At 37.6% G+C, this 20,580-nt stretch overlaps 1 protein-coding gene across 1 annotated transcript in view; it reads left to right on the plus strand.

Moving 5' to 3' along the window:
* LOC100746455 overlaps nt 1–20,580 on the plus strand; it is a gene marked incomplete at its 5' end in the record, with an annotated part of 240,012 nt that overhangs the window by 211,919 nt on the left and 7,513 nt on the right. Inside the window, 8 exons of the mRNA XM_033320534.1 lie at nt 3,058–3,172; nt 12,014–12,285; nt 12,476–12,835; nt 14,178–15,705; nt 16,524–16,627; nt 17,424–17,804; nt 18,064–18,147; nt 19,026–19,192. Coding sequence (XP_033176425.1) covers nt 3,058–3,172; nt 12,014–12,285; nt 12,476–12,835; nt 14,178–15,705; nt 16,524–16,627; nt 17,424–17,804; nt 18,064–18,147; nt 19,026–19,192 — 3,011 coding nt within the window. The remainder of the gene's footprint in view (nt 1–3,057; nt 3,173–12,013; nt 12,286–12,475; nt 12,836–14,177; nt 15,706–16,523; nt 16,628–17,423; nt 17,805–18,063; nt 18,148–19,025; nt 19,193–20,580) is intronic.

Consider the following 20,580-nt stretch of genomic DNA (forward strand, 5'->3'; position numbering starts at 1 on the left):
AAAAAAAAAAAAAAAAAAAAAAAACGGGAGCAAAAAAGGAGGGAAAAAGAGAGTACAAAAAAAGAGTCAGACGTGTGTACATTACGGCACACAAGAGAACTCGCGTTCGGGGCTGGAATCGACACGGATCGAATTGATGAGTCGGAGCCTGCGAACGTTCCGCAATCAATTCCGCGCATTAACGGCAGCCGATCAATATTCATGAAGCGAGCGCGGTACGCCACGTCAAAGACAGAGTTCAATTTCGCGGCAGGTCATATACACACATACATACATATATATAAAATACAAGAATACATAGTATATATTACTATAGTATATATATTATTATATATATTATATTATATATTACACACACATATGTATACGTGACATAATATATACTCTGTACAGAGTGTTGAAAAAGGGTATCTACGACTGAATCTACGACTTTGAGGGTTTGTAGTATTTAGAAGAGAAAATAAGAAATATTTAACTGATCGATATTTCTATCGATATTTTTGATATAAAAAGCAAAATATCCTCGTTTGGATATTCAAGTAACTCGATTTAATGGTCCACGAAAAATGCAGCCAAAGTACAAAATGTATCTATGTAATATGTGCGATATAAAAAATATAAAATGAACACCATATCTAAAAATCTATGCCATAATTTACACGCATAAGCGCAATATGAAAATTAAAAGAGGGAACATCGAACCTAAATTTAAATCTAAACATATCGAATCAAAACTTATGTACCCTATACTATAATCTCGACTTATTTTTTCATCCCCTTCGAATCACCCTCTTGGCAATCCTATCACGACTTCTAGTACGTCCCGTAGATATTCGCATACAAAGCACAGAGAAACCCAGCTACATATCGAAGTAGGAAATTGAGGAGCACGATGACGATCAGCGATTACCGGGTTCACCGTAGTTCTCCTCCACCTCGTTCTATCTTGCTCCCTCGCCATTAAGGTTTCATCAAGATGACAACGTGGACGTCGTAGCGTGCGTATCACGGTGATGCATGGTTCCTCGAAGGGGACTGGCTCTCACGTGAAACAGGACGAAGATATATAGCACATCCGACGTGGACGTATGCTAATTGCCGCCTCGGCGTCCGAAGGACTGGCACAATTAACCCTTCGTTTCATCGGGACCACTAATCTGCGAACCAATCGTACCCGATCGAAGTATCGGTCGGCGAGGGATGCGTTTCCGATTAACCGGCTGCACCCATGATAGACGAGAGGAGGATTATGGGCCGCGTGGGGAGCATTTGACGTGTGGGTTTCGAGATGCGTTTGGTTAGTTAAGATTTGTTGAGGAAACGGGGACAGTGGTGTGATCAGAGAGTCGTGGGTGTACTCGTGATTAATGGCTTTCGGTTTGATTAAGGGAATCCTCGTTGCTAAGCAAACTCTCTTTAATCTTTTAATTCATTTAATTGTTTTAATTCGATCGCCGGTATTTGGTTAGCGTAAAATTTCGTTATTTCGCACTCTGTAGCCTGTTTTCGTTGTACTTTCGCGCGTGTAGAGATTTTACTTTACTTTGCCTCGTATCACGATAATGATACTTTCCCAAGCAACGTGTCCGAAGATGTGATTCGATTGTATAGTCGTTGCAATTGGAGAATCGAAGAGTTGAAACGCGGAGTAATGCATTTGAACTGGCATCAAGAACAGTTGGCCAAGTTTTGACACTACCTTGAAGAGATCATTCGAGCGATCTTAAGTAGGGAGATATCACAGTTGATTCGTTTCTCGATTTTTATCAAACATTATGATTAATTGGTGCTAATATTCCTCACACAAATACGAAGGTTCCTCGTATGATTACCATTTCCGACATTTGTCAACGCGTTAGTATATATCCGCGACAGACGATAAGTTGTGAATGTTTCTAAGAAAATTTCGTCGAAAATCGAATGAGACGTTATTTTATGAAATTGACGTAACAAACTTCTAGGATTCTTTTATTCCCTTCATTCAGAGAACGTCTATATTGTTCCAAAAATAATCTCTCTTTGAAATGCTACTTCTTTCAGACAGAATTAGAAATTTATCTAAAGCAGAGTTACGCAGTTAGAACAACGAAGGGACTGCAGAGATATAAAAACGTTCTTGAACAAAGAAAAAAGAACCAATAATACAGACCACTATTGCTCAGTCATTTCCTCTTCCCCGTCTAGCCTTTCTTCAACTGTCATCTTTATCTTCTCCCTTCCCTTTTATAATCCTGCTTGAAACGCCTGATCTCTTCAATCTCATTCCACGGACATCCCTCTGCCTCCCCCGCCCCTTTTCCATGTTACTTTTCCACTGGATTGCTCCTCTTTCTTTACTCGCTCTCTTTCTTCCTCTTGTCGCGTTTAAGCATCGTTTAACATTCTAATCGATTTATCAATACAAGCCCTGTAAAATTAGATTTCGAATCATTCGCGAATGTTGAACTAGGTCAAATAGAATCGTGTTGCGCAACGAACTATCGGTGGATAACCAAGACTTGTAGTAGATTCATCAAATGAGCTAATTAGTAATTAGGAAAGTATATTTGCGTCGAATTTATTCCGAATCTTTGATACCGATTGATTTACCTGATTGTTTTCATTGTTTATATTATACGTATATCTCAATGTACAAAATAGTGGGACAATTGAAAGGAACGTGGACTTGTCGGGATTAACGTCAACTCATGTGTTATTTTCTTTATTTTTCTCTATTAAGTCATTCAAGTTGCAATGCATGTATATGCATATCAAAAAGAATTAAAATAATGTTTTTGATCGGAAATTTATGACGAACGATATCAAAGTTATTAGTATAAATATTATTATATTACCATATTATGGATAATATGAATATTTTTGATTGGATAAAAATCACCTAATTCCGTAAAATACAGGACAAATTTTATAACATAATTGAAATATAGGAACAATTGGTAATTTTAAGATAAATGTCTGAAAACTTCTAAAATATTAATTCTCTTAAATATTTACGATAAACAAAAGCTTTGATTTGAAATGAAATTTATAGACGCCTATTATCTCTACTTATTCTAGGATGCTGAGAATAAGAAAAGTGAGAAGAAAGAGGTCGTCGGTCCGCCTTTACAAACCGCGTCTGTCAGTGTGAGAGCGCTGATCGAGGAAAAAATCATACAGAAAAGAACGACTGGTAAGTTGTATTAGGTACTCGTATTTTAAAGCATGCCACTCGCAATAATATTTATAACTAATGTTAACATAAATTTAATAACAAGTATCGATGTTTCGTATACACCAACCTAATAAGTCCAACACAATAAACGCGAATTCCAAAGAAAGGAGGATAAGGGTAGAAATATCTTTTATTCGTGTAATTTATAGTTCTATGAAATATCGAATAATGACGTTAATATCAAACAACATGAAAATTCAAAGAGCCTGCGGAATAGAAATACGATCACGATGATTTATGTGCCTTGAAACGTATCTCGGTTGGGTTACGTCTATCTTTCTTCCTCCCAATCTCTCTCTTTATCACGATCTGTCTTCTCTACAGATACATTTCGCGAACTATCATAAGGAGCAAGACCGAGTTATATTAACTGTCGAGTTACGTTAACTTTCCCTTAGACACATTCAGGAGTCTAACGTGACATCTGGTTACAGAGAATCTGTCGCTGAGCTACTCTGTATACACTCGCGAATACTTAAGACCGGAACTAGGGCAACTTGAACGAACATGGAATTCGTTCACCAAGTGTAGCGAGAGCGTAACTACGCGTTAGAGAAGACGTTTTAATATAATCGCGATAAAGATTAGAATAATCACAGGTGAATAATACAATAACAGTTTGAATTAGTAAATTATCTTTTCTTTGCTTTATATTTATATTTCGATCTCATTTAAGCTGAGAAAATATTTAATATTCACCATGAGATTAGAAATACGTTCCTATTGGAAAACTATAATTGCACGTTGTATAACAATACGATTTGTACGAAAATGAACATAACATAACGTTCAATACAATCCACGTTATATCATATGTTATAGAAAACCATCATCATTATCATTGTAAATAATTATATACGTTATTAAAATCACGATACAGTGTAGAATGCTGGAAAAAGTGCATCGATGTTAATCTTCAAATCAATGTTCGCAGAGTCGTTTCCGTAGCAAGATATTAATCCGATCAACTTCGAACGGCAACGCTGAGAACACAAAATTCGTGAACGCGATTCCGATGATTCATGCGATTCACGGCGTATCTCAATCCAATCCCATCTCCTCTCTCTTCTTTTCTCCTTACTCTTTCGTATCTATCCATGTTTCTATGTGTCCGTGTCTCTTGTATCTATACACGTGTCTATATTTGCGTCTATGTCTATGTTTGGTCCGTGTCTACATACTACGTCTGTCCGTCTGTGAAAACCGTGTACACTTGCCAGAAGCTGGCGTGATATTCCAGCCAGCGAGAAATCGCGCCTCCTCCTCGTCGCTCTATGCACTGCCGAAGAATCGTGATTTACGAAGCGAGCACGCCAGAATATTTCTCGCATTGTCCACGTTCGAACGATAAATCAAGCTGTGCCGCGATGGTCCTGGGTGGCGTAGGGTGGCGCGAGGGTGGCCGGATGCCGCGCTTTTGTAACAAAGTGCGCGTCGTTAACGATTTATGCGCTATTTCGTCGTCGACCGCTGCCAAGTGCAACGCGAGACGAAACTGTCGTTTCTTCCGCGATGATTCTTCGTGGATCACCGGTCTCGTTCCATATTGAGATTGGTCTATTTAAACTCGCCCCTTGACGTACAGTTTTCTTCCATCTATCCGATCGTAAATGTACAATTTTAGTTTTTAGCGATATTGTTTCATTTTTAATACGATATTTCAATTTTTGATACTTCCATTTTCAATACGATAGGATGCCAAGCGCAAAGTAAAGAATAGGAGAAAACAAATGACCTTGCAAGTACGGAAACGTGTGGATTAACGCAAAAGATACGTAAAAAGTGATTGGTTAGCTGTGCCCGTGTCTCGCCTCAATTTTTGAAATAAATTTACAAGTCAGTCGATGATTGGTTTATCATCGGATTGATAAAGAATGAATTGTTGGCATTTATTTTTTGGAAAATCAACCAGTCGAGCCTATAGTGGCAGGCCACGAAATCGATCGATAAATAATTTGGTGGAATCGACCGTTCGACACTGTTCGCTTGCTGACAACGCATCGCGTCGCGTCGTCCGTCGTCGACGCATCGATGCAATTAGAGGATGGTTTCTGGTTGAGTTAGTTGTCGACGACGAAATGGCTCGATGTTTGGTCAGAGTCTCAAGAGAAACGACAGTGAACAGCATGACAACGCTTCGTTGACGTGTGAATTCAATTCGACGATTTTGAAATCTGATTTGTGATCTTTCGAAATATTTCGAAATTCATTGAAACTCTTCGGAATCTTTCTTGGAAAATATGTTGCATATTCATTTTTCGAGTTGAACGACAATTTTCAAATATTTTGCTTTCGTATGCTTCATATTTATCCTATATGTTGATAAATAGTTTTCATACAAAATCTAGGTTCTACTGTGATATTATTATATTGGAAAATTTTACTCGTTTTTTTAGTATAAAAATCCTTAATGTTCATGAACTGTTGTTAATGTCTCATGATCGAGCTACAGCTTATGGTCTGATAGAAGCCTGATATATTCTACTTATTGATAGTTCTAGCAATAAAAGCTGGAATTCTTTATTTAACTAAGAAGTAGAGATTCTTTCTAAGACGACGATAATCAGATACGATTGCTCGAAAAAATTGACTTTTGATTTAAAAAATAAGATACAGTTCTAGAATGACCAATATTAATTTTTACGTCCCTTTAATTAGTACTATCGCACGCATATATTATTCAAGTTATATTAAATACCTTTCCGTCTCCCGTTATATTATCATTAATATTCGCATAATTATTTCCTTTCTGTGTAAAAAGATTCGCTTGATCTATAAATTTACAATTCCGCGTTAATTAAAACGGTGCCTAAAAACGACATTTCCCCTTGTTTTGCTGCTTTTTAATTTCACCGGTATGCATACGTCTGACAGGAAAAACAATTGCACGTCAAAATATAATTTATTCCACTACACGTTGAAAATTCCACGTCACGGATAGAATTTCCGTTTCAATGAAGCTATTATTCCACTTCAAAGCTATCGCTCTTCGCTTAGCGCGCGCGTAGCCTTTTTCCTAACTGTCCGTTTCTACGCCACACGATTATTCATTTTAATAATCGCAACGAGGAAAAAGGAAAAGGAAAAAATCGTTCGGTTAGGAACGCGAGTTCTTTGATGAAAACACGGCACGCGTTGCAGCAAACACGATATAAATATTCATTGCGTATTTAGGGGAACTACGTATTCACCGAACAAAACATTCATAAGCAGATAAATTGATTGTAAATGAATAAGTGATCACAGGCGTGCAAACGCGCCGAAGCATGACGCTCGTAATAACGTAATAACAGAAATGATGCGAATTTTAAAACAATTTGCAACGATAATGCCAGCGTAAATACTTAAAATCCATGAAACATCGGTCATGGGGCTGTTCATTCATTAAAAATAATTCGCTCGAATGTAACATTACAGCTCGAACGATTTATTTCTTTATTTAATTTTATTTTCTATGCGAGCTCAAAATGAACAGATAGTCTTTTATAGTCTTCTCTTCCTTCTATAAACCATAATTCTATAATTAGATTTTCTGAAAATAGTATTTTTAATTCTTTAATCGCTATAACCATTTGTCAAGGTTGGGAAAAGATAATTATTTCTCACTTTTATTGACGGTATTATGCCTCGTACTGTCGAAAACGTTTAAAATTATCATCCCTTATAACACATATTTTCTATCCATTTGCCAAACTTTCGCAACGATCAGCAGATAACCACGATATTTTACCGGCTCCCCATAACCAGCGCCGTCATCTTATCGTACTTTCCATTGAATTGCAGCGATGCACCCAGCATCGAGTTATGCATCGTCAGCAGTGGCTCGTAGTCCGCCAGGATCCCCGGCAAATTCTGTGTAAATCGTCGTTTCTACTTGAAGAATTATCGTGTCGATATTACTTCCAAGTTATGTCTCGTTTTGAGCGTTTCGTCAACAATAATTTCTCGTATCACGACTACTCGTCATTAATTGAAAATCACACTCAAAAGATATAAGAATACATTTTTATGGATCTTCTGTTAGTTTTAGAAACGATACAAAAACAGACGATAAATCGTGAAAATTTCGTATCTATTTTTTATCTATTTATTTTTAATCAAAATCACAAATAACGATAAGCTATAACTTTTTGCGATATTCCAGAGTTAATGATTTGAAACAGTAAATATGCTTTTCTACGAAATAAAAATACGAGTAACGCGGCGTCAAATATATCGTTCGATAAAAACCTGCGAATTAAAAGAATACAAAAAAAGAAAAAATAAACAAATACGATCCAATCGGCGCAATTTAAATCGTTTCGATTTGCTTATTTACAATTTTATTACGTTTATTTTTAAACGTTCGATCGCCACGATTTACTCTTTTACTTCGACCATCGAGGTTTCTCGTGCGAAGACCTTGAAAAAATATCGACCACTCGACTTTTCCGCATGCTTTCCTCCGATATAGCGAAAGCCGCAACGATTTCCTCGCGGAGAAGTAAAAACAACATCGAAGGGCCCCTTGGACTGCGAACAATCTGCTTTTACCGCGATCAATGATTGGCAATTTGCAAAAATCCCCGGCGGTTTCGCCCGCGCGGATTTACGTCGTTACGTGACCGTACAAATGCGCGGCCATCAAATGGATTTGCGGTCCACATAACGTTATGCGTAGAAGCGCCGACTGAAAAATGTAACGAGGCTCCATCGTCGAGCACTGCGTGAATTTCGGCGGGTTAATATGAAACATTGATTTATCGATCAGCTGCCTCTGTAAGCTTTATTCTGTATCTATATGCACGTTTGTGTAAACGTTCGTTAAAATACAAAAAATGTTTCACATTTAAAAATAACAATTATGTATTCTTCGATTGGAATATCATCTGTTTTAATTAGAATTTACTTTCGATTGTAATATTATTTTTCAAATGTAATTTGGTACCTGGTTTTTATTATTTCCTCGTTTAAGAGTAATTTAGCGTCGTTTCATTGCACCGCTTAATTCAGCGTTTCCTCGTGTGGTAAAGGTAGCGAAAGAAAATAGAAAAAAAAAGCCAGAAAATTTCGTCGAAATGTTGTTGGTACTACGCACGACAAATTGCACGGAGATCGATCGCCTTCGTTACAATTTCCATCTCCATTGGTCGAACAAAAGCGTTTACAACGATTTCAATTTACCCCCAGAGGGAAGAAAAACAATAGTCAAAGACGGATATTAATTTCTTCCGGTTGATTTATTGGCCGCGTGGGCTATGTCGACAATGAGCAAAAACGTCGAGCAACTCGCGGTTTCTGGTGTATAACGTAAGGTAAAAAACCGAGAGGAAGTGAAACTCACGGGCTCGTAGCCAGAACGAGGGCCAAATATTCATGGAATATCGTCGTAGAAAAGTTTCCTCTCGCCCTACACAACTGCACGCTCTCGACGTATCCCATTTCCTTCTCGCGCCTCGGCCAGGATATGCGCGCATTTATATCTGTCGGGTTTCGTTGCTGTCGTAAACGACGTTCCTCGTCTCGAAATGTATTTTTCAACGAGCCCCGCGTCGTGTCTCCGCGGATGCATCGGCTGTCAATGCTGATCGCACTCGAGGAATTGATGGAAAACCTACGGTATTACAACGGGGAAATTGTTTCCTGTTAATTCGTTACTCGTAGAGGTTGTTTATGTGCGACGTCTGATCACACACTCGCGTATTCTACTGATCGATTTTATAAAGGTGCCCTATAGGATACGAATATCTAGGAATTAGGTTGTTCTGCAAGTTTATAGCGTTTTCCATGTATTTTGATATGTATTGCTATAATTTTCACTAAATTGGATCGTTTACGAATGGATTGTTAACAATTACAAGATTCTAATTTTGTCACCAACTCTTACGCAATACAATATTTTGATCAAAATTATGGCAACAATACATGTTGTTCTAATTAGGAAATATACATATGCACTGTGGAAACTAGATCGTAGATAATATATAGTTTATCGGTGTTGATGACAGATGATGATGAAATAACCGTAATTAGAATTAGCATGACACGATTAAGTAACCTATATACTGAACCTTGCCTAGCGTGACTTTAATGACTATAACGTTGATTTATGTAAATTCGTATTTTCAGCAATGTTTGATATCCAAAAGATTCAATTTTGTTATTATATATTTGTTTTAGATAATCAATCTTCAATAGCGGTATGTAACTGTGTTAATAAAAATCTGGTCCATTATCTATAATTTTCCAATTGAATTACATCCTGTAATGAACGAGCACGTATATAAATTGATAGGCTCGTATATAAATTTGTTTAAAAAGCCGATATATTTTCTATTAAAGAAATAAGCTTCGAAACGAGATTTCTACTTCTAATTGGCTGGCCGTTCAGTGGAATATTCTACCGAATAAGTCTTCTACAGATAAATGAATTTTATTTTGAATTTTCATTTTTTCAGAAATAAAAAGAATAGTATTTATATGAATACGTATTTTAAATGAGGATCATGTGATCATTAAGTACCACGTTCTGCAGATACTTCAAAAATATAGGATATATACACGTAGAGAAGTTAATGCTTTCGAGCAACGTATTGTTCGTAAAATATGAAACTTCCCTGTTTTCACTTTGTTTTTCCTGCCGATTTGTTGGAATATCTTATTCATTTTCGCTATTATGCGTTCAATTCATTATTGAAGTATGCGTATACTGATTCACGGGTTTTTGATTGCCGAGTAATTTCAGAGTTTATATGCTTTTAATCATTCGCATCGAATTTGCCAATAAATATTAAACGATATTCCACACCGAAAAAACGACAAAATCATATTAGTACGTTCGTTTCGTAGTAATCAACGAAGAATTTAAAAACGCAAATTAAAGTGTACTTTTAAATTACAAGAATCTTTTCTACTTAATGCTTTGAAGTAAAAGTTCCCTAAAAAATATATATCTCTACATATGTGTTCTATCTACTTGGAAATGACGAAATGTTTTCGAGTTCGAGATAAATACGAGCGTCCCGCTCTTTGACAGAGACACGTTAATAAAACCATTTCCCTTCGTCGGAAGATTATTCCCTTTTCCAGCTTGTACGGTCGTGAAAAGGCGAATTAAAGAACGCACAAATGGATGGAATCGGCGCTCGTTTAAGAAGATCACAGATCTTATAATTTATTCCCCATAAACTGAAACGCTCTTAGAAAGTGCGTTCGCTTAACTGGTAGTACGATTAATTCATATTAACGTCATTATAAGAGAGAATATGTACGGTTGAGACGAGCCAGGGAGAACGGATCGTTCCGCTGCATTCGCTGATCTTCTCCCCTCATTTTCTCCCTTCTCGTTTCTTCAATTAGTCGTTTAAAAAGATCTCGGCAAAGAAGAAGCCGTTCTCGAAGAACGTCACTGCAGTTCTCTCTTGTTAAGCCGTTATTTATGTAAAATTGTATGCCTGTTCGTGTTTGTAGCTATCCAATGTCTGCTGGAAGATTATATATTGGTATATTCTACTTACAAACGATATTTTGTGCGTATAGGTCTGTAATATAGTTTAACTTGGAAAGTTTTAATTGATCGTAATATATTTCTTTTTCATATCGATTATCACTCTGTTATGTGTCATTAGAGAAAATATTTAGTATGATAATTTTCATATAATTTTCAAAGTAAACGTCGTACTATAAAATTAGATAAAAATACTTTGATATCGCCGGATCGTTTACAAACTACATTCTAACACAGTTATAACGTTGTCGTTCTTAAATGCTCTACTAGCAGGAAAATTTTCTTTTAATAATTCCAAATTGATGATCGATGCTTAGTATTTTCATCGTTAAAGATATATTTAATTGGAAACGAGTTGATATTAATTTTAAGAGCCGTGCACGGCACAGTCCGCAAGGTACTTCAATTAACTAATAAAATATGTTCGTTCGTAGAATCGACAGGGTACAGTTCCGTTTCGAGAAGCATGCGCCGTGATCCCACGTTTTATCGACGAAAATTCACGCAAGTTACACGCAAACACACACGCCGATCTCCGGGAAATTAAACTGCAATGATAAAGTAAATAATTCGGTTTATTTGAATTGGAATTTATCGAAGTATCGTTTAATGATAACTGAAAAGCGGACTAAAGGTTTTCTCAAACTTATTGCATTAACTGCATCCAAATAAGATTAATATTTGTACTACAATAGACATTTTAATTCCTTTTAGTCCTTCGTGTATTGATTTGAAATACATATAATCATCAAACTAATTTAATCATATACTCTTTTTTTATAAGTCGGTAAGTTTAAGTTTCAATGATATTAGAGTGAAGTCACGTGTAATACGAGAAAAAGAAATACAGGAGAAATTTGATTGCAGAGCAAAAGCTGTATTTATGTAACATGAATAAACGTTAGGAAATTCGATACAATCCATATGGTATTAGTTCGATTAATAACCATTCGTAATAATTTAATGCGTCAAATAATGAATTATAGGAGATTTTAATCTATCACTGAAAATATGAAGAAAAAGTAATATTCAATTTTTGTATTTAATATTCCTGCACTTCCATATTAATCAAATGTAAAAGATATAATATTGAAAACGATATAAATAAAGCAAACATCATATTATAAAATAGTTGAAACATACGAGAATATTTTAGAAATACAGGATATATATGTTATTATCGTTTAATCTGCTAACATTTCTCACAACAAATTTCATATCGTAGAAAGGAAATCTCTTACAAAAATTATTGCCTCGAATACACAGAAATAAAGCGAACAGTTATTTCAAGAAAATATTCTTTCATATTTCAGCAGCAGATACGAGCACAAATCAACAGCCTCGTACGAATGCAACGGTTTTTACCACGCAAGCCGACGGTGCGTCGCAGATTTCCGGTAAAACGAGCTTCGCGGTACCAGCACCGCCTCCTTTGGCCACTGCGGAAAAGGTCCGCAGACTTTCGGATGGCGAGCACTTCCGGCAGCCCAATGTCACGGTTTCCGGACACGCCACCGTACAGAAGCAACTGCAGGAAGCACAAACACAGGCTCAGGCGCAGGCGCTGGCCGACATGATCTTGAAGGTGCACTTCTGTTCTTTGATTCAAGATTTATCTACGTTTTTATATCATTCCTAAGTGTCTTATGGATAGCTGTATATTTAGAAATTTAGAAATTATATGTTTCCAAAATATAGCTGGCAATTTATAACGTTTCGTGTAGCGTAATAGATGTACATTTTGATTTTATAAGAAGAAATATTTAATCTTCCAGGGCACTACCAAAATGGCTGTGAAGAGGACGACTTCCGATCCCGGGCAAAGATTGCACCTGACGTATCAGACATCGGTTCAATCGACCACCAATCCGCAGCAGCAGCAACAGCAGCAGCAGCAGCAACAACAACAACAGCAGCAGCAACAGCAGCAGCAGCAGCAACAGGCGCAGCAACAACAACAGCAGCAAAATAACCAACCTCAAGCTCAGCCTACAGTTACAGACAGTTTCTCAATGACAGGTTATTCCGAAGACGGTGGCTATTTTAGCCCAAGTCTTCAAGACGAGGTGTTCCAGCAAGTCACCGCAGTTCCTGACAGCGTTCTGCTTCATGCAACACAATTGGATTCTCTTCAGGTGAGTGTTTCTTTTTTCTAGTTTGTTTCTGTTACCTGACCTATCTTGTCTCTTGTTATTCTCTGTCTTTCTGACCTCTGTCGTATAATCAGGCGATGAATCAATCGATGATAATTTATCAAATTTATGTAAAAATAAAAGTTTTTTGAACGTTTCTGCTCGCCTATGAAATATTGACTTCTTTTCCTTTTTGACATTTCAATAAATAACATTTGTCTATAGAAAACTGATACTCTAAGAAAACTATATTTGTACAATCTTGAACGATCAATCTGTAACTGTTTAATAAGATTATAAACCTAGCGAACCATTTTTACCAACTAGAAATCATGATCCAAAATTCAAAAATCGCATAGCAAAACTCAACTTTGTTGAATTTGACGATACCTAACTTTAACGATAATTAAAACATTCAGTTGCTATTACATTTCCATAGTAAACCTCCGTAATAACCCTCAAATTCCCCACACACACACACTCAGAATAATAACTTCATTGTTATGCACACGTTCTCGTTCGTTCATCCCCGAATGCTTCGCACGCACAACTTTCGCCTCGCAACTGCCATCCACCGAAAAGTACATGGCAAGAATATTGCTAAAAGCGACGACGCGCGAACGGATATGAGAATCCGCGTTTTCGTCGCTTGTGTCAAAACAGAATATATCCAAGATCCTTTGATGGGCTAATTACACCTGGCGCTCCGTTCTTCGTTCCGTGTCAAGCGTCGAAGACGCTTTAGTTTCAATTACGCGACGGGGCAAGGGGCCGCCTCTCTCTCCGGGCGCAGAATTTAATAAGGCGAATTATCTAAGTAGTTGGCACCAACTGCACCGACGATGACGTCGACGATGCTTTGTGCCGTTTGGAAAGCACCGTTTCCGTCTATGTCCTCCACCTATCCATCGGATATCTTGCACGCCCTCCCTTTCTCCCTCTTCGTCGTGTTTCTCTCGTCTTCGAGGAGACTCATTAACGTCTGACCTATGAAATTCCACCGTAATGGCTGCATTCATTGACGTGCCATTGAAACGCTTTTATTCCGCGAATTTTTCATCCCCAATCCCTTGGAAAATTCAATTTTTGACGAGAACTTCTGAATGAGGATTGGTGTCCTAGGTGGAACTTGGGACAATGTTACTTTATGAATAAGAATTTCTATAGTTTATCGGTTTGATCGATTTAAACGTTTCGGCGGATTTTTATGAAATTATTTCAATACACTCTAGAAAGTATTAAACACGAATCGCAGTATGAAATTTGAGAGCAATCAAAAAATCGTGTCATCGTATAATAATCGTCTAACGAATTATTAATAATTCTAATATACCAAACCATTCAGTTTCAGACAACGAGCCTGTTACAAGAACAACCTGCCGAGCAGTTACAAGACATCACCCTGGAGGACCGATACCCATCTCAGCACACCGTGAATCCCGACTTACAAGCACTGGTCAACTCGCCGTTACCAGACTCGCTAGCCGAATTCAGTACTTATGGTGCCCAATATACAGAAAGCCCGCACACGTTACCAACTCAGTCTCCCCTGCCATCGCCTTTAACGAGACACGACAGTCCAAGTTTCACATATCCAACACCACCAGCGAGCCAAGAAGGCCTTTTAACCGGAAGCTTCCCTCTATTGAGTCCTCAAGAGGACCCGGAGAGCGTGAGACAAGTATCGTCGCCCTTATCAGCGGCTTTTTACGCGACCACGATGTCCTCCGCGGCGGCGGTGGAGGAAGCTCTGAGTGAAGTATTACCAGCTGAATCCGAAGCAGACGCTGATCTATACGGATCCGGTTCACCGAATCCGCATTCTCCACTGCCAAGCCCTTTGTCGGCGACCCCGGCACCGTCGCCACTGTCCTCGTTACCGCCGTCCTCGGTCTCGTCACCAGGACCAGTGTCGTTCACGGGCACCAGCTTCCCTGTGTCGCCACATCACGCTCTCCAGAATCAGATGATGCCCAACTCGGAGGACCCACTACTGTCATCCACTCCGAAGGACTTCACGACAGCCAGCCGTAGGCGATTCGAGTTTCAATCGTACAAGTTCATCACCAGCCAAAACTTGGTCGATTTTGGACTGGGTAATGGTAGCCTAGCTGGTATCGTGGTAGATAACAACGGGGAGTTCAAGCTGATTCAGACGGCTGGATTGCAAAAGACGAACGTGCTGGTGCAGACGAGCTCTCTGAGCCCGGCGTTGACTTTCAAGAAAGAGATGCGGCTGACGACTCCGAAGATGGAACCTGTCACTGTGAATCTCGGCTTAAACGTGCAGACTAACCATCAGTACAACGCTGGCCAGTTCAATCAACAGCAAGTGGTGAATCCGACGAAATTTCTTATACAAACGAATGTGGCTAAGAATAATAATATGAGACAGAAAACGGTCAGTGGAAACTTGCCTATTCCGGTGGAGCAGATCAAGGAAGAGCTTCTGGACGAGGATGTTTTCCTTAATCCTAGTAACGTACCAACTGGCAGTCCTGTTAGACAGTGCAGAAAAAGGCCTCGTATGGATGGAGGATTGTACGCGAATGCGTCACACTCGTATCCGTCGAGATTGAGGAAGGCCTGCGATCGACATTGGGATAGTAGCTACACGCCTCCACCGATTTTGGATCCTTCTAGACCTGGACCTGGACTGTACGCCAGGCTGCATCAGTATGAAAGAGATTCTGACTTCAGTTCGGATGATTCGCAAGGGAACGATGGACCTCCGCCGAGAATTAATATCGGGACGAGGTACCAAGCGACGATACCGCCGGTTGGAAGTGACGGGGATAGAGGAAAGGGCGAGCCTGAGGCTGATCATCTGCTCTGGGATCCTGGTATAAATAACGTGCTGACAGACAATGAACGTAAGTAATTGCGGCCTTTAAAAGTTATTGGATTTGGTTTATGAGAGACTTGGGTTTATTGAGAGTTTTTTTATGAGAGAGAAATGAGATAAATGTTTTTTTCTTTTCCTGTTTTCTTCTTTCTGACGAAATGGATATGAGATATAATATCTGCAATTATAGGTATTTAGCTAGAGAACTTTATTGGGAATTTCCAAGCTTTTACGAATATGTGTACATATGTAAAAATGTTTTGATCCTTTTTTAATTAAATTTTTTATGATCCACGGTTTTTCAAATTGAAGATTTTTGTACCTTCTTTCCTCCGAGTCTCTCGTTTGTATTAGAGGCTTAATGTCAATGAACGATACTATCTCTGGCTTGTATATATACATTCTTGAATTAAGAGGGAATTGGTTATATAAACGATGGTTATGTGAACGATCGTACAGTGTATCTCTCATCAAAAGTATCATTTTGTATATAGAATGTGATTATGCAACCGCACATTACATACGCAATAATTTCGTAAGAAACGCAGTTGTAATAATTATTATTTTCCATAAAGTTAACTCGAAGCAAATAATCGATATTCGTTGATTAATGTTTCCCAATGTTTCTATGTGGCATCGCAGGGAATGCATTAAAAGAATAAGTAGATTACTTTATCCATAAACGTAGATTGTAATAAAACAGACGAGAATAATACGTAAAACGTTTGCAATATCGTCACGCTACAGATACACAAATTACATTTAGTTTACGCTTTCACGCCAGAGAATGCGTTGTTTCCGCGCGAACGAATTTGTATCTGAAGCAAAAAACTTTTGTTTTTGCAGTGGAAATGTACCTACAATTTGCATGCTGCGCTGCGGTACCAGGTGGAGGAAGGAACAAAGAATACGCGCTTCATCTGCTGCACATGTGCAAAGGAAATATTCATGTACGATTCTTTCAGTTTAATTCCTTTATTCCATTTCCACCATCCTTAAAATTCCTATACCATCTCTTTTCGCTTTTCTTTTTCTCTTGATATAATTTTGAGCAATGTATTATCGTAGTCGAAGACAAAAAGGTTAACAAAATTGTATATAACCAGTGTCTTAATTTTCACGTATTGCATACATTTCGTAATTTTATCCACTGGGGTTGTTTATACAAAATACATGAAATATCAAGGATTATTAAAAAATGATATCTTTCCCTTGAACTCGATCTGTGCTATTCTGTCTCTGCTATCTTCTATGTACATACGAAATCACTCTCATTGTCTATATTCCATACTTTATATTTTCCTTCGTTTTCAAGTTTCTCATCAATTACATATAGCTCCAAATTATATCAAATTGAACGTCTGATCGTTCGCTTTTTGTTATGGTTTGAAACATTTCAATTAACTCACAACCAGTATCGAATAGATTTATGTCTTCCTGTTCTAAAGCAAAGAAATATCATCATCTTTAATACATCTTTGTATTTCCATATTTCATTATCATTTATTCTCTTGCATGCACAGAAATCAGCACATTCTCTAACATTACTAATACGTAACTATTTTATTTTATTTGAATTGTTTAACTTCTATTTAATCATTTTCATAAACTTATCTCAACTTCGTAATACTCTTATTATGAAACTTTTCCAAATACAGAAAGCTAGGATTTCTCATCTTCTCGATGTCTCTCTTTTATTAAATTCTTTCATTAATAGTATCAACGTGGTTCGTTGTTCGTTTCTAGGAAGCAATGTTAAAGCTGATGAGACCGACGCCTCCGTTGCCAGCGGAACATCCGTTGCTGAGTTACGAGTGCCACGAGACCGACCGATGGACGTCGCAGGAAATGGACGCATTCTACCAGGGCCTGTTGAAGTACAACAAGGACTTCTCTGCGATCTCGCGAGACGTGGGTGGCAAGTCCGCGAAACAATGCGTGCAATTCTATTATCTGTGGAAGAGGCTGTGCCCGGACGAATACAGGAGACTGCGTGTTCGTCACGGTAAACCAAAGATTAAGACAGAGAGCAAGGATTACAAGGACACCAGGGAGCTTCGCGACGCCATCGCGTCGGTCACGGAGATGGACTTCAGCGAAGACAAATCTGTTCTTCACCGCACTCTGGTAAGTTCGATCGAGATTCGAATAACATTATCGTTAAATCACGGATGCTTATGCTTTTAAGGAATATTTAAGTATACAGACAAAGAATTCACTTGCAATATTAATGTGATTTTAAAGTATAGAAAATTATCCTTATACTTATATCCTATAAGGATCGAAGACTGTTAAATTATCGCGTTTCTAAATATCGTGATATTTGTATTTAACATTTATCTGTATGGAGTTTGATTTTTCGTTTCACGTAGAACTTGTTCTTCAGTTACAGACAAACGAGAGAGAAAACTCGGCTACTCTGACCACTAGCGACGGAGAGCTGAGATTATTCGCATACGACTGCCCCGATGTGAGTACCGTTACTTTATATCAACCTCTATGTATTCTATCTTTTACCTACAAGCTTTATTTGATACAATGAGACCGAGTAACTCCAAACGATAACAAATATTACGATTTTAATAAATAAAGTATTAGAGTAACAGAGTTTGTTAGCTGCTGAATATAACTTAATGTCACCGCTTCTTTTTGATTAGGAATATATGATACAATATCGAGCATTTTAATATTCTTTTATATATGTATATCTTTTTTTTTTTAACAACAAGCATAGATCGATCGTTAAATGTCTAGACGATTATCGAGACTATTAAATGTATCTTTCATGAAACTTGTATTATTTTTCTATTTTTTTTTTTAATTATTAATTATTAAACTAACTACTCGTCGAGTATTGAATACGAATCGTTCAAATGTACTCCTAAATTATTATTAACGTATTATTTATAGCAAATATTGTTACTACGCTAAATAGCACATTTTTAAAAACGGCATTTTTATTAAAAGAATATACCCGAAAATACTGGAAATTTGAAAGATGTAACTCGGATACATAATATGTGACCGAAAATCTACAAAAATTCACAATGATCGATTCGTATTCGATTTGTACGTACAGCGCGTGACCACTCGACACGCGTAGATAACGCGTGAACGTTTAAGTGTCGCATGTGACTTGTTGTTGGACCTGTCGTTTCTACTTTTCTCTCACGCTTTCTTCTCACAAGGTACGAGCGCGTTGTGCGTTGCGTTAAAACCAAACACGTTTTGTGCGTTTACTTATCTCTGTCCGTCGTCGTCGTCGTCGTCATCGTCGTCGTCGTCGTCGTACGTGTTGTTGTTTGTTTGTGTTGTTTATTTTGGCTTTGTGTTTCTTTGTGTTGTCAGAGCTTTAGCGGAAGTGTAACAGTAACGATGGCCGGAAGCACCCAAACCGCCCAAACCGGCAATACCGGCCACGCCACAGTCAACACCAACTCACAAACTCACACTAGTTCTGAGCAACAACTACCCGTGCCCACCCCACTTCACTACCCCTGCAAGATTTGCGGGAAGTAAGTCTCCAATCTCTAATCTAAACAAAAAATTAAGTCCATTTCGAATAAAATGACCAACGGCTAGCCACTGACACAAGCGAATTAATTAACACGACGGGTTACGAGCGGCAAGTATCGGCGCAAGCACAACTATAGAGAACACCTTTGCTTCTTTTTAGAGGGCGAGAGAAACAGGCCGAGAAAGAAAGAGAGCCTTCTTGCATTAAATTATCTCGTCTTCTTCCCTTCTTTTTTTATCTCCAACCACGTAGCGTTTCTCAGTGCTCGTTTTTGTAGAGATTCGAATTTCGGTTACGTGTCGTATACTCAACGGAGAGTTCGCGAATAACAGGGATATTTTATTAATAGTAGTTCTATAAGGGATGTCACTTAATATTATAATTAAATAATTAAAAGAGAGAGAGAGATTAGATTTATTATTTACAGGAAAAAGAATCTTTGGGATTTAGAGTGAATTCTTGGATTGAACGGTTTTTGAAAAATTGTTATGACGTTAAAGTTGCGAAATAAGTGTTTAGAAAATAGAAGTTGATCGAAAGATGATTCGAAGAAGCCAAAGATATCCTTGGTATTCATTAGCACTCTGTACTACAAACATATTTTCACAAAAAAACTCATTACGATACTTGTATCCTACTTGCTGCTAGATACTGTTAATGCCGCTTTTTAATAGGTGTTTTACTTACTATATATTAACGTAGGACAATAATTATGCAATATGCTATTGCAGCAAGTTTGATATGTTCAATGAAAACGCATTATTCTCTGTATAATATACTCAAATAAATTGCTTGGTACGTATCTTTTCAACAATCATAGGTATCTTGCGGCAAATTTATTAAAACGGCATTGTTAATCGTCTCTGTCCTCTACTTTTGATTCCTTTTGTCTTGAGATTTATTAATTTGTTTCAAAATCTGCTTGCAAAGCTCTGTGCATAATTGCATAATGAAATCGATGTATCTGCCTGAACGTATACGTTTTAAATCTAGAATTGAATTGCAATGTTGCAAAATATTGCAAAAATGTTACAAAAGCGTCGATGTACATATAAAGTAGAGAAAATAGTGGAAAATTTCTAACGATACGTAACACCATATACGACTATGATACGTAAATCAAATTTTCCTTCTTTTTCTTTTCCATCGTACGGAAATGCATTGTGAAAAAATATTGTACATCCGTATCTCCTTGCTCGATATAATTTTTTTATAAATTTGTTATTCGCCTCATTAAATTACGTTTACGTTGCTGTCACTTACATTCCTTTCTCTGTTAAACCAGCATTTCGATCTCGTTCATTTGAATTGCAATCGTTCCAATACGGTTACACGTCGCACGTCAAGGTGAATAATTCCGGCAATAAATATTTAGAATGCTTGCAT

The sequence above is a fragment of the Bombus impatiens genome, unplaced genomic scaffold (assembly GCF_000188095.3).
Source record: "Bombus impatiens unplaced genomic scaffold, BIMP_2.2 scf_0318, whole genome shotgun sequence".
NCBI lineage: Eukaryota > Metazoa > Arthropoda > Insecta > Hymenoptera > Apidae > Bombus > Bombus impatiens.